The sequence below is a fragment of the Danio rerio genome, chromosome 10, assembly GCF_049306965.1.
Source record: "Danio rerio strain Tuebingen ecotype United States chromosome 10, GRCz12tu, whole genome shotgun sequence".
Classification (NCBI taxonomy): domain Eukaryota; kingdom Metazoa; phylum Chordata; class Actinopteri; order Cypriniformes; family Danionidae; genus Danio; species Danio rerio.
Window position 1 is genome coordinate 24,639,570 of NC_133185.1, and position 27,709 is coordinate 24,667,278.

At 35.3% G+C, this 27,709-nt stretch overlaps 2 protein-coding genes across 4 annotated transcripts in view; one reads left to right on the forward strand and one right to left on the reverse strand.

Annotated features, from left to right (window-relative positions):
• LOC141376343 (uncharacterized) overlaps positions 1-27,709 on the forward strand; it is a 254,500-nt gene that overhangs the window by 69,654 nt on the left and 157,137 nt on the right. The window lies entirely within an intron of this gene.
• Positions 1-27,709, reverse strand: part of gfra2b (GDNF family receptor alpha 2b) — a 90,957-nt gene that overhangs the window by 62,088 nt on the left and 1,160 nt on the right. The window contains exons 1-2 of one of the 2 annotated variants that reach the window (XM_073914626.1): positions 27,105-27,378; positions 24,922-25,236 (exon numbers count right to left, since the gene is read on the reverse strand). In XM_073914626.1, the coding sequence (XP_073770727.1) occupies positions 24,922-25,219 (298 nt within the window). In that variant the 5' untranslated portion in view covers positions 25,220-25,236; positions 27,105-27,378. Of the gene's footprint in view, positions 1-24,921; positions 25,237-27,104; positions 27,379-27,709 lie in introns of those variants that run through there. The other variant, XM_688234.9, reaches the window with a different exon arrangement.

Genomic DNA, 27,709 nt, shown 5'->3' on the forward strand with positions numbered 1-27,709 from the left:
CACATTTCCTCCGAAGTTTCATGTAATTTCGGGTGTTTTTTTTAATTTGTCAACTGCAATTTGGCACTTTCACTTTCATTCAGGAATATTTCATGCATGCCCCTGTGACAAACAAGATACTGGATGTGAGGAACTGCTGAAGAGTGTAGTTTTAATATAATTTTATACCGCACGCTGAAAAAAAAAAACCTTTAGTTGTGTGAGTATAGATTATCCGGTAACTAAATTCAGCGAAAATCAATCTCGGCGAAAATCCTACACGATGGTAATAGCTTGATTAAAGCGTTTACATGTTTACATTCGGAGAGCAGCATTAACAGCAGATCTTTCAGTCCATAATATTGTAGTGATATAACTGTAAACTTAGTAGCTAAATCATTTTGACTAAGGTATGTCTCTAAAAACTGAAAGACTCGCGTTTTAAAAAAAAAAAAAAAAAAAAGAAGACGAGTGGCAAATCCGGATTTCACAATTCCCAGATGCAAAAAGCTCTCGGCTAAAAATTTTCTTTACAAACACATATATGTTGCATGTTAGCAGACTACTTTAATCGACGAATGTGGGTCCACACATGAACGGTGCTCTCATCGCGGGGAAATGGAAACAAAACCTTAGTTGTGGCACATTTATAAACGCAACACTGACGACCCATGTCTCCAAACAATTCTTCTTTTTCCACTTGTTTAATTACGGTTGACAATGCAATGTGGCATCTCTTTGACATCTTTCTCATGAATTATTAATAAACTCAAAAATTGTCACATTGTACTGTCCGGTACAGACATCCAGTCTTCACACTAGAATTTACACAATGATCGCATGACCGTGATGTAGCTTCTAAATTTATTTTTAAACCGGAAGAACGAATTTGCTCAAAATAACAAAGACAAATGCTTTTCAATCTTTTTGTGAAATATATGTGTCCTGATAGTGTTTTTAGATATGTGGGACATATTTATGTCTGTCAACATCTCAAAAAATGCGTTTTGGTGTTTCGTGACCCTTCAAAGCACATTTTGTGGCTGTATCGTTAGCAATTAATGTGCATTAACATTAGTATTGCATCAATATAAAATATCTTGTTTGTAAAGTCATGTTTATAAAGGGATAAAATAAATGATTTCTAAATATCATTAAAAATGCATTGTTTGGCAGGAAACTTAGAAAGGTAGAATGACTTACTTTCTAACCTTAACCTCATTTAAAAAATCAAGCTGATTTGCACTATTCTGTGTTCTCAAGTCACTTCTATATTCACATTATGTACATTTCTGAGAAAGAAAAGCTATTCAAAGTTTTTTATGGCATAAATGATCTGAATATTATGTTTAGGGATTGGACGTATAAGTCAGCAGACAGGAGTCAAAAAGCTTTAGAGTCAGCTTGATTAAAGTGTGTCGTTACTTCACACCGTCTCTCTGTCGCCAATTTTAATTACCTCAGACAATGAAGTTGGAATAATTTCTAATTAACCTCTCTGTGGTAAAAATGCTGCTTTTTATGAACCAGAGCCTTTGTTGGAGAAACATCTTCAATGGCATATTTCAGACTCAATCGGAGAGCAGGACTTTCAGATAAAGACTGTCCCCATCTCTGAATTTCAACAGCTCCTTACAGACGCTCTGAAAATCCTCTCATCAGTCCATGTGTTTATCACATTAAACTTTAACTGTGGAGCTGCTGAGAACTGTGATTCACTGATCAGTTTCACTCAAAAAACACTCCATTTACACTGGCCAAGAAAGAACTATTTATCTCGGAAAATGCATTGAAACAGGATTACTGATACTGTTCTTCATAAAGATCTGCATAAATATATTTTAGAAGATGATTTTCATTTAATGACATTTTTTTTGTAAGGTATAATCTAATACAGTAAAGTGATATGATACGAGTAATATATTTTTATTCATTTAGAATCATAAGTTATGTGAAAGCATATTTAATATATTTTTATACACATTGTATTACATTATTTAAGTGGAAAAAGAGGAATAAACTATGCAAATTAATGGCTTATTTCTTAATTAGCTTTTTAAAATAAATTAATCAGTATTCCAGATGTTAAATATTGATATGGTGAGTGAAATAGTGTCTTATGTGGTCTTTAGTATACCTTAAATATACACAGCCGAAAAAGGGGACCCAAAACAACTCTAAGATCAAATCATGTCTCACGGGGTCCACTCCCAACAGAGTTAGATCAACACTTTCAAAAATGTTGGCACATTGACACCTACAATAGGGTTAATTGAAACTCTGGGCAGAGTTAAAAATGTAACTATACTTAACACCACCTGGTGTTAAATACATTTTATGTTGGTCATTTTTTTTTTACTTTAATATATTATTTTATTAAACTCTCTTAAGTGTAAATATTGTAAGGAAAAAATGACTGTAAATGACAAAAAAAACGAACAAAAAAAAACATTTTATTTGAAAACGTTCATGCAAGGAAACCCTGAGAACTGTTATGGAATTCAGCGAGAAGAGACTACAAGAATTGCCAGGCACTAAAACAATAAACTATCTAATGTGAGAAGACTATCAGCTAGAAAACCAGTTGTTCAACTGTCTTGATCCTGAGCCCTCCTCTCTGCCCTCGACTTTACCTTCTCCACCAGAGCAGATCATACACATTCCACACAGAATGTCCATGCTTTTAATAAGGTGTGACTATATTCAGGTTTGGTATCATCTGAAATGTCTCTGTGTGATTGGTAAAGTGGTAACAATCTGACTGTAATATTTCACTTGTATATGGTTTCGGCTTTGATAAGATCTTTGCCAGATGCTTCACTCCAGGGAAAATAGTCTTCACTTCAACTCATGACCAGACAAGGGTCTTTGTGAAGCTGTGATTGTCTTGAATTTATGATCATTTGTTGTAATTGGAGTATTTAGGTGAAAGGTGCAAAAGTGTCTATGGGATCCTGTAGCCAGGATACCCAATTGCAGTGAGTCTTTGAGCTCTGCATCAGGATTTACATGCTGCAAAGTACTTCTACACACTCTTAAATGTATCTTATGTGGGTAATTGATGTTGTACGTTTCTGAATTGGTTTATTTTGTTTAATTATGTGAATTGCCATGAAAAACCTTACATTAAAAAATGTAAAATTCTTGTTTAACTCTAATATCTCCTGAAATCTTTGGAACTAGTAGATTGTTTAGGCTGATGTCTCTGCAGCCTTCAACCAGGATTAGTCATACATTCAGGCTCAATGGATGGAGCATAGGCACAGCATTAGAGACCTGTTGATTTCTGACAATCTCAGACTCAGTATGATGTAATCTAGTGACTAAATCAATTTCTTTATATATAAACAAGCATGGGGTGGCCTAATACTACTTAAGGGAAATTAGTTTACAGTTACATCCTCTAAGAACTAGAACTGGTGAGGTTGTGTCTATGAAAATATTTATTAGGTTAATCTATCTAAATTAGACCAAATCACAACCTATTAGGTGATCAGCTTGAATTAGATGAGTTTAAATTTGAAAAATTATAAATTGAAATCAGATTAAATTCGGAGTTGGAAATAAATCAAAATAACTTTTAACAAATAAAAATATTTCTTTTCACATGTGATGAGAGGGCTTATACACATTTAACCTTCACCAATGCTGTCAGCTCTGTCCTATAGATGGACCCTTACATTCACCATTTCAACAATTCATTAAGTTTTTAAAAAGCTTACTTTCACATGAACATTACTAAAAGCATGTACTGTAATGTAACTTTTGCAGCATGGGATGTGCATCATTCATTAATGTACATTCGAATCCTTCATGTTTTAAAAGCGTGAAAGAGATTGCATGCTGTTTTGTGTGCGTGCTCAGCCTCATGGACGAGCAGAGTTCACACATCTAAAGTCATCTTAATGTGAGCGCTTTAATGGTCAAATGCTTGCTTATCTGTGTCAAAACGCGGTATTTAGTGATTATTTATATTAAACCTCATATATGTACAGTAATAAACGAGTTGAGAATGAAAAGACATAAAAGTGAAACCATAAATCAGAACCGTACTGCTCTTAAAGTGACAGCGTGCAATATTCCGTCTGCCGACTGATTTTATCATTAATAAAACAACAAAATGAGAAAATCACTCACTGCTCCTGACAGAAGAACTTTTGTAGCTATATTTAAAGTTTTTTTTCTTACAGTGAAGATGCATTTTCTTAATTGTGCTTATAGCACAATTTGTTTCATATTTTTATTCTATTGTATTTCTCTTTTTTTACAGGAAGGAAAATAACTGTATAAAGCTGAAGGCAAAACTATTACCCCTCCTGAATTATTAGCGGCCCTTTTCCCCCAATTTTTGTTTAGCGGAAAGAAGATTTGTTTTCAACACATTTCTAAACATTATAGATTTAAAAACCCATTTCTAATAACTGATTTCTTTCATCTTTCCTTTTACTAAATATTTTTCATGATACAAGCATTTAGCTTAAAGTGCAATTCAAAGGCTTAATTAGGGTAATTTGGCAAGTCATTCTATAAAAATTGCTTAAGGGGGCAAATAATATTGACCTTAAATGGTTTTAAAAAATTAGAAACTGCTTTTATTCTAGCCGAAATAAAACAAATAAGACTTTCTCCAGAAGAAAAAAATATTATTGGAAATACTGTGAAAAAATCCCATGCTCTGTTAAACATCACTTAGCAAATAATTATTTAAAATCTCATTAGTGTATTTTATTTTTATTCAGTTAAAATGGATGAACAAACAACTTTTGGAATAAATCTTATAATACATATTGATGTTTAAATGAAAAACTGAAAAGGAATGTATGCATAACCATGCCATAAACCTGTTGAGATTTAGTGACATCTAAGTTCAAATGCAAAACTTAAAAAAAAAATATTGCATATTTTTATTCTGACACATTCATTGCGTCAATTCCCACCAACTCATCTGATTCTAATAAGAGCTCTGTTCTTGAATAAACTGCAGTTCATGATGTACTTACTTTTCACATATACATTCATGAAACCATATAATAACCACCACTGCTAAAATAAAAACTGTAACTGTCATTAGCAAAAAAAAAAAAAAAAAAAAAATCCCTGTTATGATTTTTTAGAAATGGAATCCATTAGTCAAATCCATTATTGAGAAGCACTAAGACCTGATTGAATAAAACATTTAGAGCTTTTGAAAACTTACAATGAATAATTACTGCCAGTGCATACACTTTGGTTAGAATTTATGCAAAAAAAAAAAAAAAAGAAAAGGTACATTTAGGCTTAAATGAGACTTGTGTTTATGGACTTTAAAGGAAGCAAAGATTTAACATGAACAAGTGGGTGTAGAATAAAAGAAGAGTGTCTGTTTGGTGTTGAAAGTACGTGTTTTTGCTTATATGAGCCTGATCTATTATTATCGCTATGAGAACTGGTTCAGTCTAGCTGAGCACGGCTCTGTCACTGCATTTCTCTTCTCTTGCCACCCCCAGATATGAACCGAACCAGTCAGCAGTAATCAGAACAACAACAGTGCTGCGCAGAACGGGGACTTTAGGGGACGCTTCTGAAATTGCTTTCTTTTAAAATCAGTTATACCACACAAATTCCCTGCTTGGACAAGTTGTAAAGTCAAAGTGATCTTGTTCTTGCGTCTAAAGTGTTTACATGCATTCTAGAATGGTTGGATGTCTAAAATGTCCAATATTAACATTTTGACCTTTTAAAATTTACTGTATATATTTTAGAGATACAACAATGGATGAGGAACATTTAAGAGGTTAATCCTACACATTAATAGAGACTTTTTTATCAGGAAATGATAAGAACGTACAATTTTAGTGCGAAATTTGCTGTTGTAAATGATAGGATTCTTAAAGGCCACAATTCTGCCCCAAAAGTGATTACACAGACCAAACCCAGCCTATGTAAAATGCCACTAAAGTTCATCCCAGTCTGCCTGGTGATAGCTGAGACTAGGACAACGCCAAGGAAATATTTAATGCAACTCAAAAATTGTAATTAGTCATGTTTCAGTTTTAATTTAAATTCTTCCACATTTTCTAGGTTACTTGAAAAAGCATTGTATATCAGTTAATTGAGTATCTTGAAGACAATAATTTGCTTAGTGATAGCCAGCATGGCTTTAGACCATTGTGGTCAACCACGTCAGCATTGCTTTTATTTACCGAACATATATGTATTGTACTAATTAAAGGTCATGTCACTGGAGCTGTATGCATAAATGACTTTATGACTTTATGTATGACTTTAAAAAAGCCTTGAAAAGAGTTAATCATACTATTCTTTTAAACAAATTGATTTATTTACATCTCTCTTCTTTTGCAATAGATATGTTTACATCATATTTATCCAATAGATCTCAGGTTGTTAAAATTGGTACAACAACATTGCAGGCATTAAGTTGTTCTATTGGTTTCCAAATGGGAGTATTTTGAGACCTTTTCTTTTCCTACTGTATATCAATGATCTCCCTCAGGTAATTAAACATTCAGATTCTTTGTTGTACGCTGATGATCCTGTGCTTTTTGTGTCTGGATCAAGTACAGACACAGTTAAAAATAAATTAAATACAGATCTTTAGCATATATCAATGGCTGCAAGACAATCATTTGACTATTTATGTTGAGAAAACAGAATGTACAGTTAAAGTTAAAATTATTAGCCCCCCTGAATTATTAGCCCCCCCTGTTTATTTTTTCCCCAATTTCTGTTTAACATAGAGAAGATTTTTTTCAACACATTTCTGAACATAATTGTTGTTGATAACTCATTTCTAATAACTGATTTATTTTATATTTGCCATAATAACAGTAAATAATACTTTACTAGATATTTACACTTATAGACACTTCTATACAGCTTAAAGTGACATTTAAAGACTTAACTAGGTTAATTAGGTTAACTAGGCAGGTTAGGGTAATTAGGCAAGTTATTGTATAACAATGGTTTTTTCTGTAGACTATCGAAAAAAAATTTAGCATAAAAGGGCTAACAATTTTGTTCTAAAATGGGTTAAAAAAAAAAAAAAAACAGCTTTTTCTTATTTTATTCTAGCTGAAATAAAACAAATAAGACTTTCTCCAAAAGGACAAATGTTATCAGACATACTGTGAACATTTCCTTGCTCTGTAAAACATAATTTGGGAAATATTTTGACAAAAGCAAAGGGTGGCTAATATTTCTGACTTCAACTATATGTACTTTTACTCACCTTGGCAAAGATTATCCATATCCAATCACTTTCTCAAACCAAAAACTTGTCATTGTATCTAAATATCAATATATTTGGGAATCAGTCTGGACTCTCACCTTATTTATTGTAAGCATGTTCAAAATGTCTGTAAAAAGCTGAAGCGAAAGCTGTTTTGGAAAATTAGGACAAATTTGTTCTTTTCTGTTTCTGAAACTTATCTTCATGCCATAATTTTGTCCATCTTGTCATACTGTTTGACTGTTTGGTCACTCACAACAAATGATACAGTATCTTAGAGCCAATAGCCAGACAATATAAAAGGGCCTTTAAGATCCACAATATACTTTCTGGGTGGATACATCACTGCTTTGCTCTATCTCTCTCAAACACTTTATCATTTCAAAATTACATTTTGAACACAGAGATTAAACTGTACTAACAAGTTTTAAATAGTGTTACCTCATCAGCCCTTTGTGCTTTGGTAACAAAACTTAATACAAGGACTGATCATTTCACAAAATTTGCAACAAATGGATGTTTGGCATTACCAACTTTTAAAAACTGTTATGGACAGAGATCTTTCTTTTACGTATTCACAAAAGTCTGGAATGCTATCCCACAACATCTATAAACAATAACAACACTGAGACTTTTAAAAAAATCCCATGCTCGTGTTCTGATGGTCAACTATCGCTGTAGCCACTGAGATAGTAGCCAGTCTCTCTTTATATTGTATGTTTGGGGATTGTCGATATTGTTCTCATGTGTTGATGGATGAGATGTTAAGGGTGTCTGTGTGTTTCTATGTTCTGCAGAGCAGCAACCTGCTGAAAAACAGCATTTATGCTGAGCCAGACCGATTATCTTTTAATCTTTTCCTGTTTAAAAAATCAATTAATGAAGTGTTTGCATGTGGACAGCTGTAATAAGATCCTAAAAATAAATGTGAGGTTGCCAAATGCCTAAATTTCTAAGGATAGTTCAGTCCAGCATTAAAATTGCACTGACGACATAGCTTGCAGACACTCCAGCGCCCGTGTAAACCTACTTGTAAACTGGTAATCATTAGAGCCAATCACAGCCATATCTGTTTAGCATGTGCTCAAAATGCAGGTAGGAATATCATTGCATCATTTTTAAATTTCAGTACAAACTCTTAGAAGTTGGTGCATCTGACAACACTATCTGCACCGCTGCCCATCATGAATGCCTACAGTAAATGGTGCTCGCTCTCACAGCTTGACTAAATAATTCATAAGCAGAGTCTTTTCATGGGATGTCAAAATGAATAATAATTAGACACTGACGCGTCATTGAAGTACTCACAGTCCTATACAACACCATGCTGTCCTGATATACATTTTAAACCTGGAATATGAAATTAGGTAGGAAAGCTCAAAATTAGCCAGCTGTTTCCTACAATTAAAGCTAAAAGGCGCAAAAGATGTCTTAATTGATGTTCAACACATACAAACCTGTTAAAATCCCAGGAAAATTAGTTAAGAGTTTCATCACCCATTTTCGCTAATCTTCAGAATAAATCTTTCATCTTATTACACACAGACACACACACACACACACACACACATATATATATATATATATATATATATATATATATATATATATATATATATATATATATATATAGTATGTGTGTGTGTGTGTTTGTGTGTAATAATATAAGAGATTTCTGAACCTCTATTAAAAGTCTACCACTTTTTAGAACCAGAAAAGTAGTAATTGAACCTGTTTATGTGATTTTAGAGGTTTAACCTTAATCATCAAGCAACGTTAATGCTTTTTGTGCAAGCACACACGCAAGACTTTATTCAACAGTTTCATCATTCTACATCACTCTCCTACATATGTTCACAAGAGCACTACGAATCATACATGTTATTTTTGAAGCAAGAATGAACATTTTCACAATAGAGCCCATACCAGAAGAGTGGTGCTGTTCATATAAGCATGTGCTTGACATGTTGAAGTAGTAAACTAACATCCTGATGACGAGCCATCAGTCAAAGCTTTTAGACACTCAGAGTTATTTACTGCCAATGTGTGAAATGAGAGCCTTTCATCTGGTTGTCTCAGTAATGCACTTTTAACACACTCACATGTTCCTGGCATACAGGGAATGTACACTTAGCACACTTGGCAAAAATAAACCAAGACCTAAAACACCACCGAAGTAGGTTTAATACGTGGAGCTTTACTACAGTATTCCATTAGCATGTGTCAGAGATTAAAGGTATAAAATGAAAATAACAAATTAAAACATTGATTACTCTTCTGAGTTTAAAACATTGGTAAATGTGTAGAAACTTGGCATTTTAAAAAAGTTATTTCACCCAAAATGTTTTAATTGTGAAAATTAATTACTCACTCTCATGATGTTCTAAACCCCTGACACATTTTTTGTTTTCAGACTACAAAGTGAGATATTTTAGGTCTGATCTGGGGGCATACATCAGTGTGCAGTTCTAGTGAACGAGCACAATATACTGACACTGAGGAGAGGAAACTGTGAAGGGTGCAGTATGTAAGTTTGACATCCAGTGGTTTAACTAGGTATTGCGTTCCTGGATCAAAATACACACAAGCGCAGGTTTCCAGATTGAGAACCAATGCTTGACTTTTAGGGTTGGGTACCGAAACTCTGTGGCATTATGGCACCGGTACCTTTGGAACCCGTATGCATCGAATCAAATCAGTATATTTAGGTGCCTAATTTAGGTGCCTAATTTTGGTGTTACAACAAGAACGTAAAGCAGGTCACGCACCAGAAGCGCCGCTCGTTGATGCACAGCGCTATGCATTTTAGATTTCGCAAGTCAGCGGCTGTCCGCAGCGCCCAGCCACAACTCAGGACTGTACATATTTCTGCCATGCCACAGAGCGGCATCTAAATAGTATCATTTTAAATAACATGTGAATGTGCACATCTGGTGTGTAATACTATCAACTGTCATGTGCGCGCCACGTCGCGGCTCTGAGCGGCGCATCCGCTTTTTGACGCGATTAAGAAGCATTAAGAAGTGGATTAAAGGCACAAATAACTAAGCATTGTGTCACACCATCTATTAATGTTTAATTCTAAACAGCTAAACAGGCAAAGCGCACAGTATGGTGCATGCGGCTAGCGACTCACTTCATCAACACGCAAGATCGCGTTCATCTAATTTGCTTAAACCAAGCATTCTAAAGTATGGCTATATTTTACAAGCAAGGATTCTGACACACCAACATGCAGCAGATGTTTTACAAAAGGTGCGCGTAAGGGAGAAACACGTCAAACTTATGAAATGTGAGGGCTCATGGAATCAACTTAAAGGTGAGGGATGGACTGTCTTTTACAGCTTGTGACATCATCAGGCACATTATCTGAGTACGTTTACATGGACACCAATACTCTGATTTTAATATGATTATGACAATACTCTGATCACGAGTCTACCACGTAAACAGTGATTTTTGATTTTTGAGAGGACGAAACATTTATAGGCCGGTGACGCAATGACGTTGATGGATTTATGTGCTATAACTTGTCACTAGGAATCATGAATGTAACATTTAAAAAGCAACTCATGTACAGTCCTTATTGTCTTATTGAGGCAAATCATTAGATCACTGATGTCCATGTAAAAGTAGTCACAAGTCCCAAACCCAGAAAAAGGTGTTCCCTGAATTTGATGATAGCCTTTCCACTGGTTAGTAGTAAGCTAATGTAACGTTAATAGCAAAATGCAAATCTTACACTGATCAAAAGAAATATATTAATGCAATTAAAATAAATAAAATATGAATGATGTTTACTTTAAACGTATTATAAATATATATTTATATTGTTCAATTATAATGATATATATATATATATATATATATATATATATATATATATATATATATATATATATATATATATATATATATAATTTTTTTTTTTAATATATATTAATTTTGTAGCTAAAAAATATCGGTTCCGGCACCGTTTTGGCACCGGTACCATTTTAAAAGTATCAATTTAGCACCGTTATCGAAAAAAAAAAAAAAAAAAAAAAACGATACCCAACCCTACTGACTAAAATAAAATTCACAGGTGGCTAAAAAATATGACTTTAACTGTATATGATGCATATAGTAAGGGATGTAAAGAAAAGCACGCCAAGCATGGCGCGCAAGGTGAAACACATGTATACGGCTGCATCACTGATTCCCCCTTCATGAGTTTTAGCTCCTGGTTTAAGGGAAAATAAAGTAATTTGGTTTATAGGTTTAAGATTAATCTTTGATTGTTGATGTTGACTTAGTATTTTAAGTTTCGGGATTCATTTGTGTTTGCTACGGTGATTCATGATGCAATGATGCGTAATAGTTCTATGAAATGTGACTAATAAATGAATCATGAACCATCAGTGAAAGACTTTATCATGTTTAAACCAGGATGCTACAAGAATGTTCACTTAGCATGTTTCTTAAATATCTGCAAACATATTGTGGTATTAGAAGAGTCAAAAACCTATATGCAGCACCTTTAAATATCATTATTTTTGTTTTGTGAATTAATGAAAGTATTCTCATAGCTTGACAATATTCTGATTGAACCACTAAAGGTATTTAGTATGTTTTGAGAAAATCTTGTGGTCTGTGTAGGATCAGGGAGATCTCAGATTTCACCTAAAATATAATGAACTAAGGGTCTCAAGGGTTTGAAACAACATGATCGTGAGTAATTAATAACATCATTTTCATTTTGGGATGAACTAAGCTTTTAATGCAATAAAATATTCTAAATGACAATGTTTCCATTTTAAATATGGAGGAATGTCATTGAATGTGGTTAATCAGATATTAGAACATGTTTTTTTTTTCTTAACAGCACAAAACTTGAACCTGTTAATACAGATAACTATACAGTATTTTCATGCAAAAAACGTATATGTCAATTGGTCGACAATGTCTTATCATTTTGTTATTATGTCTTACATTTTGGTAAATTAATGAGGGTCACATCATTTGATCTAAATGCCTCAGCGATTTAATTTAGCAGGAGGGCGGGTAATTAAATATTCAAGGCGAAGTCTGATGCTCGAGGTTGGCTCTATGAGAAATGGTCGGATACGGTAAGATTTATTATGAAAATATCTCCAAAGTGTCTGGAGACAGTTATTATCTTATTTTCATGAGGAGGTAGGGCTTACGTTCCCCCCATGTTGTGCCTGGTGGGAATCAAAGGATGCAATTAGCAAACAAAGAACAATTGCCTGATACATCGCCTCTATGGAACAAAGTAAATCTGTTGTGGAGTCTAAGCAGATTCATTAATCCACAAATACCAAATGACTTGGCGGCGGAGGGCCCAGTTTTGCTTCACAATTTGTCAGGTACACAATAGCTAATGAATTCTGCCCTTTTCCCATCCTCATATCTGCATGCTTGTTTAATTAAAGCTTTGAGAGAGGCTGGACTACACTGATATTTGATTAAGCATGCTGTTTTAAACCTGCACCTCCATTGCGCTCAAATCCTGGACTATCTGCCGTACTTTGCTAATTATCTTCAATCAATTTAGCTCATAAAATGTCGCTTGGTTTATACTAATCTTCTGATAAGCTGCAGGAATGTAATTAGTACAGAATCAGCATAAGTAAAGCTGGTAGATGGTCTCTTATTAATATATTATTTGAAACTCATTGACTGTTTGTGTATCATTATATCATTCGCTGAGAATGTTGATAAAATTACTGCTTTAGTGGGACATTATGACTCAATGTCAATATTTTGATTACTGACATGAAATGAAGTACTCAATAATGCAGACAGTCTAGTGGATTTCATAGTTTATCACATGATCCCATTTACCTCTGTAATGTAACACAGAATATTTATTCAGGAAAAAATAGGGTCTTGATTGGATTATGAACACTAGAAGATAGATAACCGTATGGAGAAGTGTTTTATTTATTCAGTGCAGTGGTAGCAGGTAATTCTTAGCACACTAACAGTTATGTTTCTGAGTTTTAAAGGTGATGACAGTATTAATGTCTTTTGATGTCTTCATAATTGCAGTTAAGTAACAGCAGTTGACTTTCTCTATTAATAAATATGCTAATAACCAAAGATAGATATAGATGTATACTTTCTTGCCTTTAACTATTATTAGTTATACTACAGAGCACTTTTCATTTCATTTGACATTTAATTTCTATATAACTTTGCCAGTTCAGTTGAAATCATTAAAAGTTATTCCCAATGCAACGCCAAGATAACCAAAATCCACAGACAGTGGATCTCAATTACTAAAAGTTGTGTAGATTATTATGATTTATACAAAGAATATTAATTATTTTGCAATAAAAATATACATTCATTCATTCTTTTTCTTTTCAGCTTAGTCCCTTTATTAATTCAGGGTCGCCACAGCAGAATGAACCGCCATGAACATGTTTCTTACTCAGCGGATGCCCTATCATCTGCAACCCATCTCTGGAAAACCAAAGCACCCGGAGGAAACCCATGCAAACACTGCGAGAACATACAAATTTCACACAGAAACGCCAACTGACCCAGCCGAGGCATGAAACAGTGACCTTCTTGCTGTGAAGCGACAGCACTACCTACTGCACCAATGCGTTGCCCATAAAAATATACAATACAATAATTTATTATATTATTATTTATATTTTAACTGTACAGTGCATTCGGAAAGTATTCATAGCACTTCACTTTTTCCACATTTTTTTATGTTACAGCCTTATTCCAAAATGGATTCATATATTTTGTCAACATTATACACACAACACCCCATAATGACAATGGGAAAAAATCTTTTTTTGAAATTGTTACAAATTTATAAAAAAAAAAAAAAAAAAAAAAAGAAAAATCACATGTACGTAAGTATTCACAGCCTTTGCCGTAAAGCTCTAAATTGAGCTCAGGTACATACTGTTTCCACTGATCTTTCTTGAAATGTTTCAGTAGCTTAATTGGGGTTGACCTGTGGTAAATTTGACTGATTGGACATGAAAAGGCATACACCTGTCTATATAAGGTCTTAGGGATGACAGTGCATGTCAAAGCACAAACCAAGCATGAAGACAAAGAAACTGGCTGTAGACCTCTGAGACAGGATTGTCACGAGGCACAAGGCTGGGAAAAGTTACAGAAAACTTTCTGCTGCTCCAAAAGTTCCAATGAGCACAGTGGCCTCCATCATCCATAAGTGGAAGATGTTTGGAACCATCAGGACTCTTCCTAGAGCTGGCCGGCCATCTAAGCTGAGTGATCAGGGGAAAAGGGCCTTAGTCAGGGAGGTGATCAATAACTCGATGGTCACTCTGTCTGAGCTCCAGCTTTCTTCTGTGCAGAGAGGAGAACCTTACAGAAGGACAACCACCTGTGCAGCTATCCACCAATCAGGCCTGTAAGGTAGAGTGGCCAGATGGAAGCCACTCCTTAGTAAAGGGCACATAGCAGTCTGCCTGGAATTTGCCCAAAAGCATCTGAAGGACTCTCAGACCATAAGAAACAAAATTATCTGGTCTGATGAGACTAAAATTGAACTCTTTGGAATCGAATGCCAGGCGTTACTTTTGGAGAAAACCAGGCACCTCTCCTCACCTGGCTAATGCCATCCCTACAGTAAAGCATGGTGGTGGCAGCATCATGCTGTGGGGATGTTTTTTCAGCAGTAGGGACTGGAAGATTAGTCAGGATAGAGGGAAAGATGAATGCAGCAATGTACAGAGACATCCTGAATGAAAACCTGCTTCAGAGTGCTCTTGACATTTGACTGGGGCAACGGTTCATCTTCCAGCAGGACAATGACTCAAAGCACACAAAATATCCATGGAGTGGCTTCACAACAGCTCGGTGAATGTCCTTGAGTGGCCCAACCAGAGCCCAGACCTAAATCCTATTGAACATCTCTGAACAGATCTGAAAATGGCTGTACAACGTCGCTTCCTATCCAACCTGACAGAGCTTGAGAGGTACTGCAAAGAGGAATAAGCAAATTTACCAAAGACAGGTGTGCAAAGCTTGTGGCATCATATTCAAGACTTGAGGCTGTAATTGCTGACAAAGCTGCATCAACAAAGTATTGAGCAAAGGCTGTGAATACCTATATACATGTGTTTTTTCAGGCTTTTTATTTTTAAGAAATTTGCAACAATTTCAAAAAATCTTTTTTTTCCACATTGTCATTATGGGGTATTGTGTATAGAATTTTGAGGAAATAAATGAATTTATTCTGTTTTGGATCAATGCCGTAACATAATAAAATGTGAAAAAAACGAAGTGCTATGAATACTTTCCCTCACTGTATGCAAGGTAAAAATAACCAAATAAAAAAAGCATATTTTACCATATCTAAATGTCATTTCAAGAGTTTACACTTAGCTGATGATTTATAAAAGCTTGTTTGGCATGCTGTCCCGGGAGAGAGCCCCGAGCTCAAGGGTTCCTCGAGCCCGGGGCTTCCTACCGTTGGCATAGCAAGATGGGAACCTGAGCTCGGTGGATCTCAGAACTCCCCTGCTGCGGTAGCTAAGGGAACACAAGGGATTAGACAAAGCTTAATTGTTATGTATGTTGAATGTCTTTGGATGGTGGGAGGAAACCGGAGAACCCGGGGAAAACCCACGCGGACACGGGGAGAACATACAAACTCCTCACAGAAACACCTATATAATGCATAACTGGAGTCTTCCGTATTAAGAAAAAAAGAAAAAAAGAAAAATTGATTGATATAATTTCCTTTCAAAAAAAACCTCAACATACATGTAAAACACTGCAGTCTAGTTATGCCTTCACATTGGCTTGTATTAATCTGAAGTCTTGTATAACATAAGTGGTTGCAGGCTTAGTTATGCCAGGGGACATTCTGTGTTGCTTTACTTAAAGTCTCTCTCTCTCTCTCTTTTTTTTTTTTTTGAAACTCTAGTATAATCTCCTAATTAACATGGACAGCTATAATAAAAATTAGCATAGGCTCAGGCTAAGGTCATAGGCCGCAGATTTGACTGTAATTACATAATTGCCCTCAGTGCTCAATGACAGAGATACAAGCAAAGCACATGCAGCCAAAAATTTGCCTTTAAATTAGTCAAAAAAAGAAATCTTTTTTTTTTTTTTACATAACTATATGTATCTCTGTAGTGCAATGTGATCTTCCAGAAAGCTTTGTATTATGATTATTTGATGCTAAAGAAACATATAATAATGATGATAATAATATTAATAATACATTTTTATTATTTCTATTATTATCATTAGTTTTTAATACAGAAACATAATATTTTGACATACAGTAGTAAGTTATAAATTACTGTACTGTACATTTTTTATCAGTATGTTTAAAGATAAAGGCATGTATATTTACTAGGGCTACAAGATATTGGAAAAATCTTACATTGCAATTTTATTATTTTATTATTATTTTGCAATATATATATTGTAATATGAATACCATTTCACCAGACAAATTAATATCTCTATTTGGAAAGAATTTTTAATGTTATATCAACTGGGATGATTCTGCAATAGAAGTGCATCTCTAAAAATCAAATAAACAATCTTAAAAAAAAAAATGGGCTCGCCTGACACATTTTCATTCTGGTCTGTGCTATTTGCAGTGAATTTCTGTATTTGCATGTGCTGTGAGTATTTTCATGCATGTGTTTAGTCAGAGATTGATGGATTAATGTTTATTATTTGCATCTCTATAAAAACTAATTAATAATCTATAATCTATACACTTTTTTTGGTCCCTCAACACATTTTCATTGTGGTCTGTGCTATTTGCTGTGTATTCTGTATTTCTGTCATGAACACTCTCTAGATTTAGTATGGTAATGAATATTTATATGGCAATGTTGATGTACAGTATTTGGTGTATCGATGTATTTGGTATAGATCTGCTATGCTGCAACTGCTTTTATTATTATGGCAGAGCACGTACCGAGACCTGCTTTTTCCAGTATACAGTATACACAGACATTCCGTCTGAGAATATAACATGCTGCTGCTGCGAACATAAAGTATGTAACCTCCATAGCAGATCTAACACAGGTGGAGCTGGGGTGGAGGAGGGTCTCTGAAAATGCACTGCATCTTAACAGCGTAAAACAATGTGGAGCATTAGAACTGATGTAGTAGTAGTAGTAAACTTTATTTTCATTGGCAAGAAATCTATCTGCAGCAATATGGTGATGGCCATAACAAATTTCCTGTCAAGGAAAATAAAGTTTACTACAACTACTACTACTACTACCACTAAACTGATGAGAAGTTAGGAGGTGGCAGCACCCAATCTCCAGCGCCATGTAGGTTAATGGCTAAGGGTGTCACTATTTCGATTTTTAATCGTAATCGTTCGAAATTTATGCTCAACTTCGATTATCGAATCAAAAAATAGAATCGTCGATGCTGCCACGCCCCCATGTCATGTTAGCTTGGATTGTCAAGCGGGAAAAAAACACGCTTGTTGAAGTGCTTGTTAAACTGCAGACGCAGGAGACCCGTCGACAGAGCTTAAATCCTCTTCTCTTTCAATAAAGTCACCGGTGTGGAGTATTTTGGATTTCCAGTTAGTTTTTCTAGTTTATGGATTTCCAGTTAGTTATGTTGACAACGTTTGTATTGTCGACAAAAAAAAACACAGTTTGCAAGCTCTGCTATGTACGTATTACAGTTGCGATGATAGACGATGGGCGCATCGGGATCTCCGCCCTGCACCCGTTGCAAATCCGCTCGCGAAAAATACACACTCAGGTTCTGTTTACACTAATATGTCTTTGTTTTTAAATGGCATTTTAGAACGACAACGATCCACATCCACACTGGCGTGTAGCATTTCTGAGCAGCCCTCCTTCCTTACTACCGCTGAAAACGCATATCACGTCTCATTCACACACAGACACAGACGCACACACAGTCATGCGCTTGAGACAGCGGGTCAAGGCAGTCAGCGGGTCAGTAGACTGCTTCCATCTTTTACTTTCACACAAGTACTTAGTCATTTTAGCGAACACCTCAGATACTGTTGGCTGGTTCCTGTTGGTTGTGCACCTTTTTTACCGACGCAATTATAACGACACAGATCACTGCCTATTCACTGAGTCCCGCAGAAAAAAGTGATTGACAGGTGGTAATTATGTGTGTAACTTACCTTTATTCATTTACTGTATGATTTGTTTATGGGTAAAACAAAGACCATGCAAGTCAGGTAGTTTAAATGGTAGGCTACAATTAATTAATTCGTTATTAATTAATTAATTATGCATAATCGAAAATGTAATCGAATCGTAGATTTGGAGGATCGTGACACCCTTAGTAATGACACAGTAACAGATTAGATGACCTATCCAACTTTGTTTAGAGGTGCGCATAGAGTTTCATGGCAGAAAATTCACTTGCATGGGTTTCATGCATAACAATCTGTAAATACAATCAAGAAAAAGATCACATGCACATAGTATTTTATCATTTATCATGAGGCTAACAGTATTCAAGTACAGTAACTGAATGATAAAAATAATTAAATTAAATTAAAAGTAGTTAGTCTGGCGGTTCATTCCGCTGTGGCGACCCCAGATTAATAAAGGGACTAAGCCGACAAGAAAATGAATGAATGAATAAATTAATAAAAGTAGGTAGTCACAAATGGTACAAATTCTTATACCTGAATGATTTTAAAATCATCATACACTCACAAGCATCAAAAATACATGCATATAATAAATTATAATACAAACTCAACACTGCATATCCTGCCATGTGACTATTGTGGATGATAACAATGCGATATTGATGCTGAAACGGCATATTGTGCAGCCTTAATATTTACTATTCTAACATTTTTCATTTAGTAAAATCAATATTATAGTTTAAATCAACAAAAGTAATGCTTTTTGTAACAAACTCAATGTCTATTTTTGTTGTTTCATGTAAAAAGCACAGTACAGAAAGTGCAGTGCTTTCCCCGTAAAGAGTAAATATGCCTAATTATCAAATAATTTGAAATAATTATAACAGCCATTATCATTCCATTAGCACAACCCAATCATTACGCTTTGCAATAATCAGCTAAATGTTTCTAATTAATGCATTTGTTCATGTTCCTTTATTGGCAGCACAAACAAGCTTTTCAGCTATAAAAATGTTTAATCGCAAACCCCAAATATTTACTCTGCACCTTCAATAACAAATCAAAACATATTGCTTCACAATGACAGAATAAGATGTTTCGAGTGTCCTTGCGTACTCTTTCCACCTCACCGATCCTGTAGGCTTCGTAAATCACAGTCAACGGGAGATTTGTCAAAGAGCTTCATATGAATTGCAAAGCACAACTAGATCTGTGTTTCTAAATCTGGAGCAGACGTCCCAGGCATCCTAGTTGGCAGATGATTTTCTGAATGCCACAACATGCCTGTCTGTGCTATGGATCAGACTGAATATCGGGCTTTGACTCGGCATGAGGGAGCGATAGAGGCGAAGGGGTTATGCTTCAACAGAGCGCTGAGTCGTTTTAGCACTGCAATGAGGGAGAACTTCAGCTTCCGCTTGCTTTGGCAAACCCTCAAACCTCTCACGCTCTTTGGGCTTGATGCGACTCCATCTTCTCATGGACTCTAGAAAATAAAGGCTCTTTATGTATTTACACTAAGTGGGTGTTAAGTGTTTGATTTGGATTGGCCAGTGAATGTTTTTAGGTGAGCAATAGAGTGTCCGTCCACTTTTTCAGCAGTGCTGGAAGTATTTTTTCAATTAATCTTTTTTTATAGAGGTTTTAAGCTAGTAAGGTTAACACACTAACAAGGTGCATCAAAACACTGAAAACTTTGATTTGAAGTATACGTAATTCTATGTAACACTTAAATTGTGTACAAAAACAAATTCGCTTTTTAAGATTGTTAGTCTATAGAAACGATATTTCAGATTTATATTAAAATAGGCTTATATACGCATATTTTAGTGTTAGTGGAGCAAAAAAATTAATTTTTGCTCATTTAATAGCTATTTTAGCTTGCTGCAGCTCTCTGATTGGTGGAATTTTCTGTACAGAGTTACAGGCAATGTACACTTGCCGGCCACTTTATTAGGTACACCTGTCCAACTGCTCATTAATACAAAATTCTAATCAGCCAATCACATGGCAGCAACTTAATGCTTTTAGGCATGTAGACATGGTCAAGAAAATCTGCTGCAGTTTAAACCGAGCATCAGAATGGGGAAGAAATCTGATTTAAGAGACTTTGAACGTGGCATGGTTGTTGGTGCCAGACTGAGTATTTCAGAAATTGCTGATCATCTGGGATTTTCACGAGCAACCATCTCTAGGGTTTACAGAGAATGATCTGAAAAGATATCCAGTGAGCGGCAGTTCTGTGGGCGCAAATGTCTTGTTGATGTCACAGGTCAGAGGAGAATGGCCAGACTGGTTGGTAGAAAGGCAACAGTAACTCAAATAACCACTCGTTACAAATGAGGTATGCAGAAAAGCATCTCTGAACACAACACATCGAACCAGTAACAGAAGGCCACACCAGGTGCCACTTCTGTCAGCTAAGAAAAGGAAACTGAGACTACAATTCACACAGGCATACCAAAATTAGACAATACAAGATTGGAAAAAAGTTGCCTGGTCAGATGAGTCTCCATTTCTGCTGAGACATTAAGATAGTAGGGTCAGAATTTGACATCAACAACATAAAACATAGATCCATCATGCCCTGTGTCAATGGCTTAGGCAGGTTATGATAGTGTTATGGTATGGGGGATATTTTCTTGGCAAACTTTGGTCCATTTGTTGAACATCGTGTCAACGCCAAAGCCTACCTAAGTATTGTTGCTGACCATGTCCATCCCTTTATGACCACAGTATACCAATTTTCTGATGACTACTTCTAGCAGAATAATATAGCATGTCATAAATGGTCAATCATCTCAGAATGGTTTCTTGACCATGACTATGAGTTGTATTTTCAAGAATCAAAATGGCTCAAATGGCCTTCAGTAACCAGACTTAATGCAATAGAGCACTTTTGGAATGTGGTGGAATGGGAGATGCATATCACAGATGTGTAGCCAACAACTTTGCAGCAACTGCGAGATGCTATCATGTCAACGTCAATCATGTCAAATTCTCTGAGGAATATTTCCAGTACCTTGTTAAATGTATGCCACAAAGGATTAAGGCAGTTCTGAAGGCAAAAGTGGGTCCAACCCAGTACCAGTGCGGTGTACCTAATAAAGTGGCCGGTGAGTGTATGTTTTCTATCCAAAAACTTTTTTTAAAGTCGAAAATTTAATTTTCTATCGAGAAAATAAACTGAGTTTTTGCTTTCAGAACACCTATTTTTGTTCTCTATCTACTGTATGACAGCAAAAATAGTTCCTAAAAGGGGTATGACCCATTACAATTTCACATCACTTTCACCAAACTATTTAAGTTATTTCTTTAGTGTCTACAACAGCAAATGAACCATAACCCTCAAAGACATTGACCAAGCAAAACAAATCTGAGAAGTAATATGATAGAAGTGACAGACAATCTTTGTTTTTACCACTGAATTACCTGTTGTCTATGGGAAGCACACTCTTTCTTCTACTCTCTGACTTTTTAGACATCAGCCTGACCTCATCGTTTAGGTATTTATATTAAGCATTTACAGCATTTTTTGTTTGTTTGTTTGTTTTTGTTTTTCATTTGGATTGATGCTGAAACAACAACTAGTTTTTTTTTATATTTACATTTTTATATGTCATAAACATATAAATGCACTTATCATTTTATCGATAAAATATTTACGTTTTTTGTAGATCCCTTAACACAATTTATTTCACCATTTTATAGTGACAACATAATTGACCAAATGGACCAAACTGATTTTTGAAGCAACAGAGCATTACAATTGATTTGCATTAATGATCTCATTACTATGTCTACTTAAATATAAACATTTCTAAAAAGTATGCAAAATATAAAAAGAAAGATAATAATTTATTGCAAATATGTCAAAATCTGTACCAAACATAATCAAAATAATTATGTTTTGCAATCCTCCCTACACAGAGTACAGAGATATAGAAGATGATTTAAATTAGTCATTGCTGAAAATATATTCCCAGTCCATTCCATGAAGTTGCTCATTTTTCATCTAAGCACACATCACCTGAAACATTACATTGCACAATCTGTAACAAAGTAAATGAGAGCCACTAAGTTACTTAATTTCAGTGATTTCACACTGATTGCAACCTTGTGACAAACCATTTTCATTTTTTTTTTCATTTTTATTTACATTTGTGAAACAGTTATGTTTTACAAAGTATTGTCTATTGTAATCAAATGATTGTGAAACCTTTGCAAATAATGTATTTTAAACCCATGACCCATGGTCAAAGTATTTAAAGAATTACTCATGTGATTTGTAATCAATTACAGACTACAGTTTTATTTAAAGTGGTTAGCACAGATCAGAAACTAATGAGTCAAACATTCCTATCACAACTTCACAAAAAACAAAACAAAATAAGTAGAACCTAAAAAAAAGACTCCATGTCATTGTTGCTACATGTGCCATTTCGGAACCTTTATATTTAAGTAATTTAATAAATTAAGCCCATGTTTTCGAGTTTACGTTTTCTACCATGCAGTTCTATATTTTAGCCTACTGTGTCCAAGTTTTGACCTGTTTTGTTTTGGTTTAGAGAGACACGTTTCTTTAGAAATAGAAAATCCACTCCATTCAAACGGAATGGCCAAAAGAATGAACATTTGATGGGTCCACTCTTAGTTTGTGTGATTATTGAGGGCGCTCTTTGGGCCAATTGTGCAGCGTCTGTGGATTTGATAGAGTTTTGTCAAGGTGCAATCATTGCCACATGGTCCCTCACCATCATTTGAGAGCAACCTGTATTTTTCTGAAGCTCAGTGAAATGGCTGTAGTGGATTGAAGAGCAAAGTCGCACGAAAAAAGCATCATAATGAGGACTGGTGCTGTCCAAAGTAGGACACAAAACTGGGTCCAACCATTTTCAAGTGCTGGAGCCACATCAATAGACAAATGCTCAAAGAACTAATTGTTTGTTTGAGAACCGAGGCAGTATAGAAGTAAACTTCTACAATGACTTTCTGCTAATTGCAGATTCCTTCTACGAACATCTTAATCTGTGCTAACGTTTGTTGCATCATTTCTTATTCTCTGTGTCCTCCAATGCAATGGCTGGAATGTGGCACATTTGCATGGTATTAACTTTCTGCAGTTCCTAATCTGTTTGTACACAGCTTCTGATGAAAGGAAGCTGTGTGATTTTTATTTTTCCCCTTACCTCAGCAGGCAGTAAGCAGGCCCAGCAGTCCACAATGCCTCATTGAAATGCCAGACTTGAGAGGGGCAGTTGCTTTAAAAGGCTCTCTGATTACTCGCATCAATAGGACCCTATTTGTTGTGGCTCCCGCAGCAACTGCCAAAGCAGATGGGTTATAATTCAGGCCGATTTGCACTCCTTAAATCCTATAATGATTCCCTAACACTCCCAAAGGCAAATGCTAACTGCCATCTCAGAAGTCGGAATGCTTCCGTGATGGACTGACTGTAAAGAGAGCAGGTATGCGTTGACTTTCTGTGCAATCTGGCTAATTGTCTGCCCTGCTCATCGACGGCACCCTAAATCTACACTACAGTTCTCCCTTGTGCCATGTAAAAAACAACAAATCATCTATTATGCAGCACTTAGAGGAGCAACTAACACTCATTTGTTTACAAGATTCCACCAAGACCACTTTGATGGACAATATTTCAACAATCAAATATCTCTTATAGAGACTGTTCAGACAAAATGAACATTTGCTGGTGTTGTTCCTGAACTCTGATGCTGTTCTCTACACGTGCACAACAGATAATTTTTGGTCCCACTATATATTGAGTTGCCTTAACAAATGTACAAATGTGTCATTACGATGTACTTATTGTGTAAAAACTTGTTTTTACATTGTACTTATGCTTTATGAATTACCTGCATGCATTTATTTTCTGTAATTACATTAATATTTACACTGTTGACCATCTCTTACACCTTAAACCTACCCATACCACCAAAACTTTCGCTGACCTTATTCATATCCCACCTCAAGAGTAATAGAACTGTTATGCAAAATATTATCAACACATTAAGTACACTGAATTGATATTTTTTTATGTAAGTACATAGTAGTTAAGGCCACCTAATATAAAGTGGGACCTTACTATTAATAATTTCAAGGTAAAAAAAAAAGTGGACCTAATGTACCTAATTTGGTTATAGTGTAGTTTTTATATATAATTACTCATTTTATATCTTAAATGTTGAATTTTTAAATGAAAATTAATGTTTTAATAGCTTTATTTGAATTATGAGTTTAGATCAACACTGTAAATCATCACCAAGTCATATTTTTTGTCTGTACGGCCCTTAAGAGGCATGTGTCACAGTGATTGCCAAACAAATATTCACTGGCCCATAATTCGGGATGATTGCCAAATGGAAATTCACTGGTCCAAATTTTGAGGTGAATTTTAGGCCAGTGAATATCCATTTGGCAATCGCTGTAGGATGAGCAATTGTCTTGGGCAGATTGTGATGCTTAAACAAGCACCTTCATATTTTAACACTTTCCACAAGATCCAAATGTGCATAACTGTCTCTAAATGGAATAGAGCAGAAAAGAAACTCAGCCTTACCTTCATTGAGACCCATATGAATACTCCAGTAGCTCTGCAGACACTGAAGCTCCCTCTTCATGCCCCTCTTGCACCGGCAGTCATACAGTGGACTGTCCTGCAGAACCTCGAGGGCAGCTTGACACTCCCTGTTGGCCAGCATGGTAGTCCTGTCACGACCTACCAGGCACTGGCGCATGATGCGAAAACGTGAGCTGCACTGCGAGTTTTGGTTGCACACCTCACTGGCCCTCAGGCAGTCCATAGGGGCCCTCCATCCATGAGTTCCCAACCCTGACAAGGTTGAATGGCTTGCCATGGAAAGTGCCACCTCATCTGCAGAAAGAGCATTGGCATTTTTAGATTAGATTAGACTTTTTTTTAAATTTATTTTACATAATGGAAAAAAAAATGTTACATGTATGCATTTAGCTGACACTTTCATCCAAATCGACTTAGAGCCATGAGCACAAGGAGCAGTGGGGGGTTCAGTGTCTTGCTCAGAAAATTCACTTCAGCCGTGGTATCGAGTTGGACATTTATTCACTCCCCCTACCAACAATCCTTGATGGTGCCAGGACTCAAACCTTTGGATCTCAAGTCCAACTCTCTAACCATTAGGCCACAGTTGCACCATTAAGTTGTTATGAATGAACTCAAGACTTAATTCACCAGTTTTCCACAGGTGGGACAGGTTGACCAATGGAAAGAAGTAGTTCAACCATTCAGACCATTGAATATGTAAGGCTTTTCACCTTGAACTTGATATAGTAAAGTGAATTGTCAAGAAACTATTCAGTATTTTGTACCAAACTATCTATCAAGCTTATGATTTATAAAAAAATCGCCTCAGAATGTTTTTTTTTTTTTTTTTTTTTTGGGAGATTTATTGTAACCAGGTTGAAAACTTTGTTGCGATTGATTGCGCTGACTATGAATAGCTCCAAGGGGATCTGTTGTTTTCACACTGTTGAGTGTCATTAAATCATACATCCACACAGTTTAATTGTGCTTAGTGCTAAAGGGCCTAAAGTGACTTTTCTTCTCTAGTAAAATATTCAGAAGTTTGAGAGTCAAAAAAGTAGGCAGATAAACAAAACTAATTCCAATGGCTCCTGGCGATACACTGAGTTCTTGTGAAGTAAAACAATTGGTCTGTGGCACAAACATTATGTGCAGCATTATTTCCTTTAATCCAAGCCTCAGCAAACATGGTTAAATATGTATTTGACAATCTGGAGCACATGCTCCCTTATAATGAAGTATGTGCAGACACAAACTGACACGTGATCTAATGCCATTTGCGTCATACAGAGATGGGCACATTTCATTTGTTTATTAAAATGGTGCAACATATATGTGCAGGTCTCAATCTAGACATTTTACTTTGCAGATTTAAAATGTTTGATACACACTGTTATGTATCAGAAAGTAATGTTTTCACTTCAAAAAAACTCCTGTATGTATTTTCTAGAGCCATAGGTTATAATGTTGTTTTGCTTATGTTTTTTTTTTCTTTTTGGTTGATTTGCATTTTTTGAATCACCAATGATCACTATTTCAATTTAAATATTTTTAAATATATTGCTTAAAAATCTCTTGACGGCCTTAGTAAATTGAGTAAATTCACTGCAAATAATCCTTTTTGGGTGAACTATCCCTTTAAACCTGAGTAGAGCGACTCCTGTCGACGAATTCAGCAACTACTCTGGTTGGCACTTTTATTGAATTACTCAACATTACTGAATATGAGAGCCTTAAGTTACGTTTGAGAAAATGTCAAACACAATAGCATCAGAACCAGTTAAAAAGTAAAGTAATAAGTGGTCAATAGCTGTATGAACTGATACGTTTGCTTTATTGGTTACTTTATTGTCGTTTCTCTAGTGTTTTCAGCACCATGGACAGTTCCTCCATTTGCCAAGGCAAGGCAGGTTTAATATAGCACATTTCATATGCAATGGTAATTCAACGTGCTTTACATAAACAAAAATAAAAGAAACAAATATAAGAAACAAAAAACAACTAAAAATAAAAAAACTATTAAAAACAGATTAAATGTTAACGTAATAGAGGTTAGTACTTCATCACTGCAACATGTTTTACAAAAGCATCATTAGCTTTAGAACGTAAAACGTTAAATTTAAATTCCACAAGGACATTTGAAATGAACAAATAAATGATACCACATCTTAACAACTTACCCACGTGCTAGGCCTGAATTTTGCTTCATGGCCAACCAGGCGTATCTTTATAAGGAACTTTCTTTAGCGTAATTGCTATTTATCAGACTGAACGAGGCAAAATTGAGTTCATTCAGCATAAAACAGTGTTTTGTGAAGATATATTCATACGTTAATAAATTGCCGTTGTGGTTGTGAGGTATTAAAATATTGTATTTTTCGCCGGTGCAGTACATCGATTCAAACTGAAAGTGCTGGAACATCATATTGTTGCTATAGTTACCTTATATGACCATGATTTCGATGGTTAATTTGACGGCAGGTTAAAAAAATGCGCTGAACCCTGGGGTTATGCATTACAAAAATGTAATGAATGAATGATGAGCAAGCCGACATTTATTTTGCATTTATTTTCACATATGTAACCATAAATGTTAAATTGTTTTCTTATTCAATAAAAATACATTTTATTGCATTTTATTTATTTATATATTTTTTCTAAACATTTTATTGACTATTTCCATTACATTTTCAAGTTCAGGAGACTGACTTTTCACTGTGTCCTTAGTTCAGGACTTTTGGACCTGACAGTTCACGTACTAATGCCCTGAAGTTCTGCTAAATAT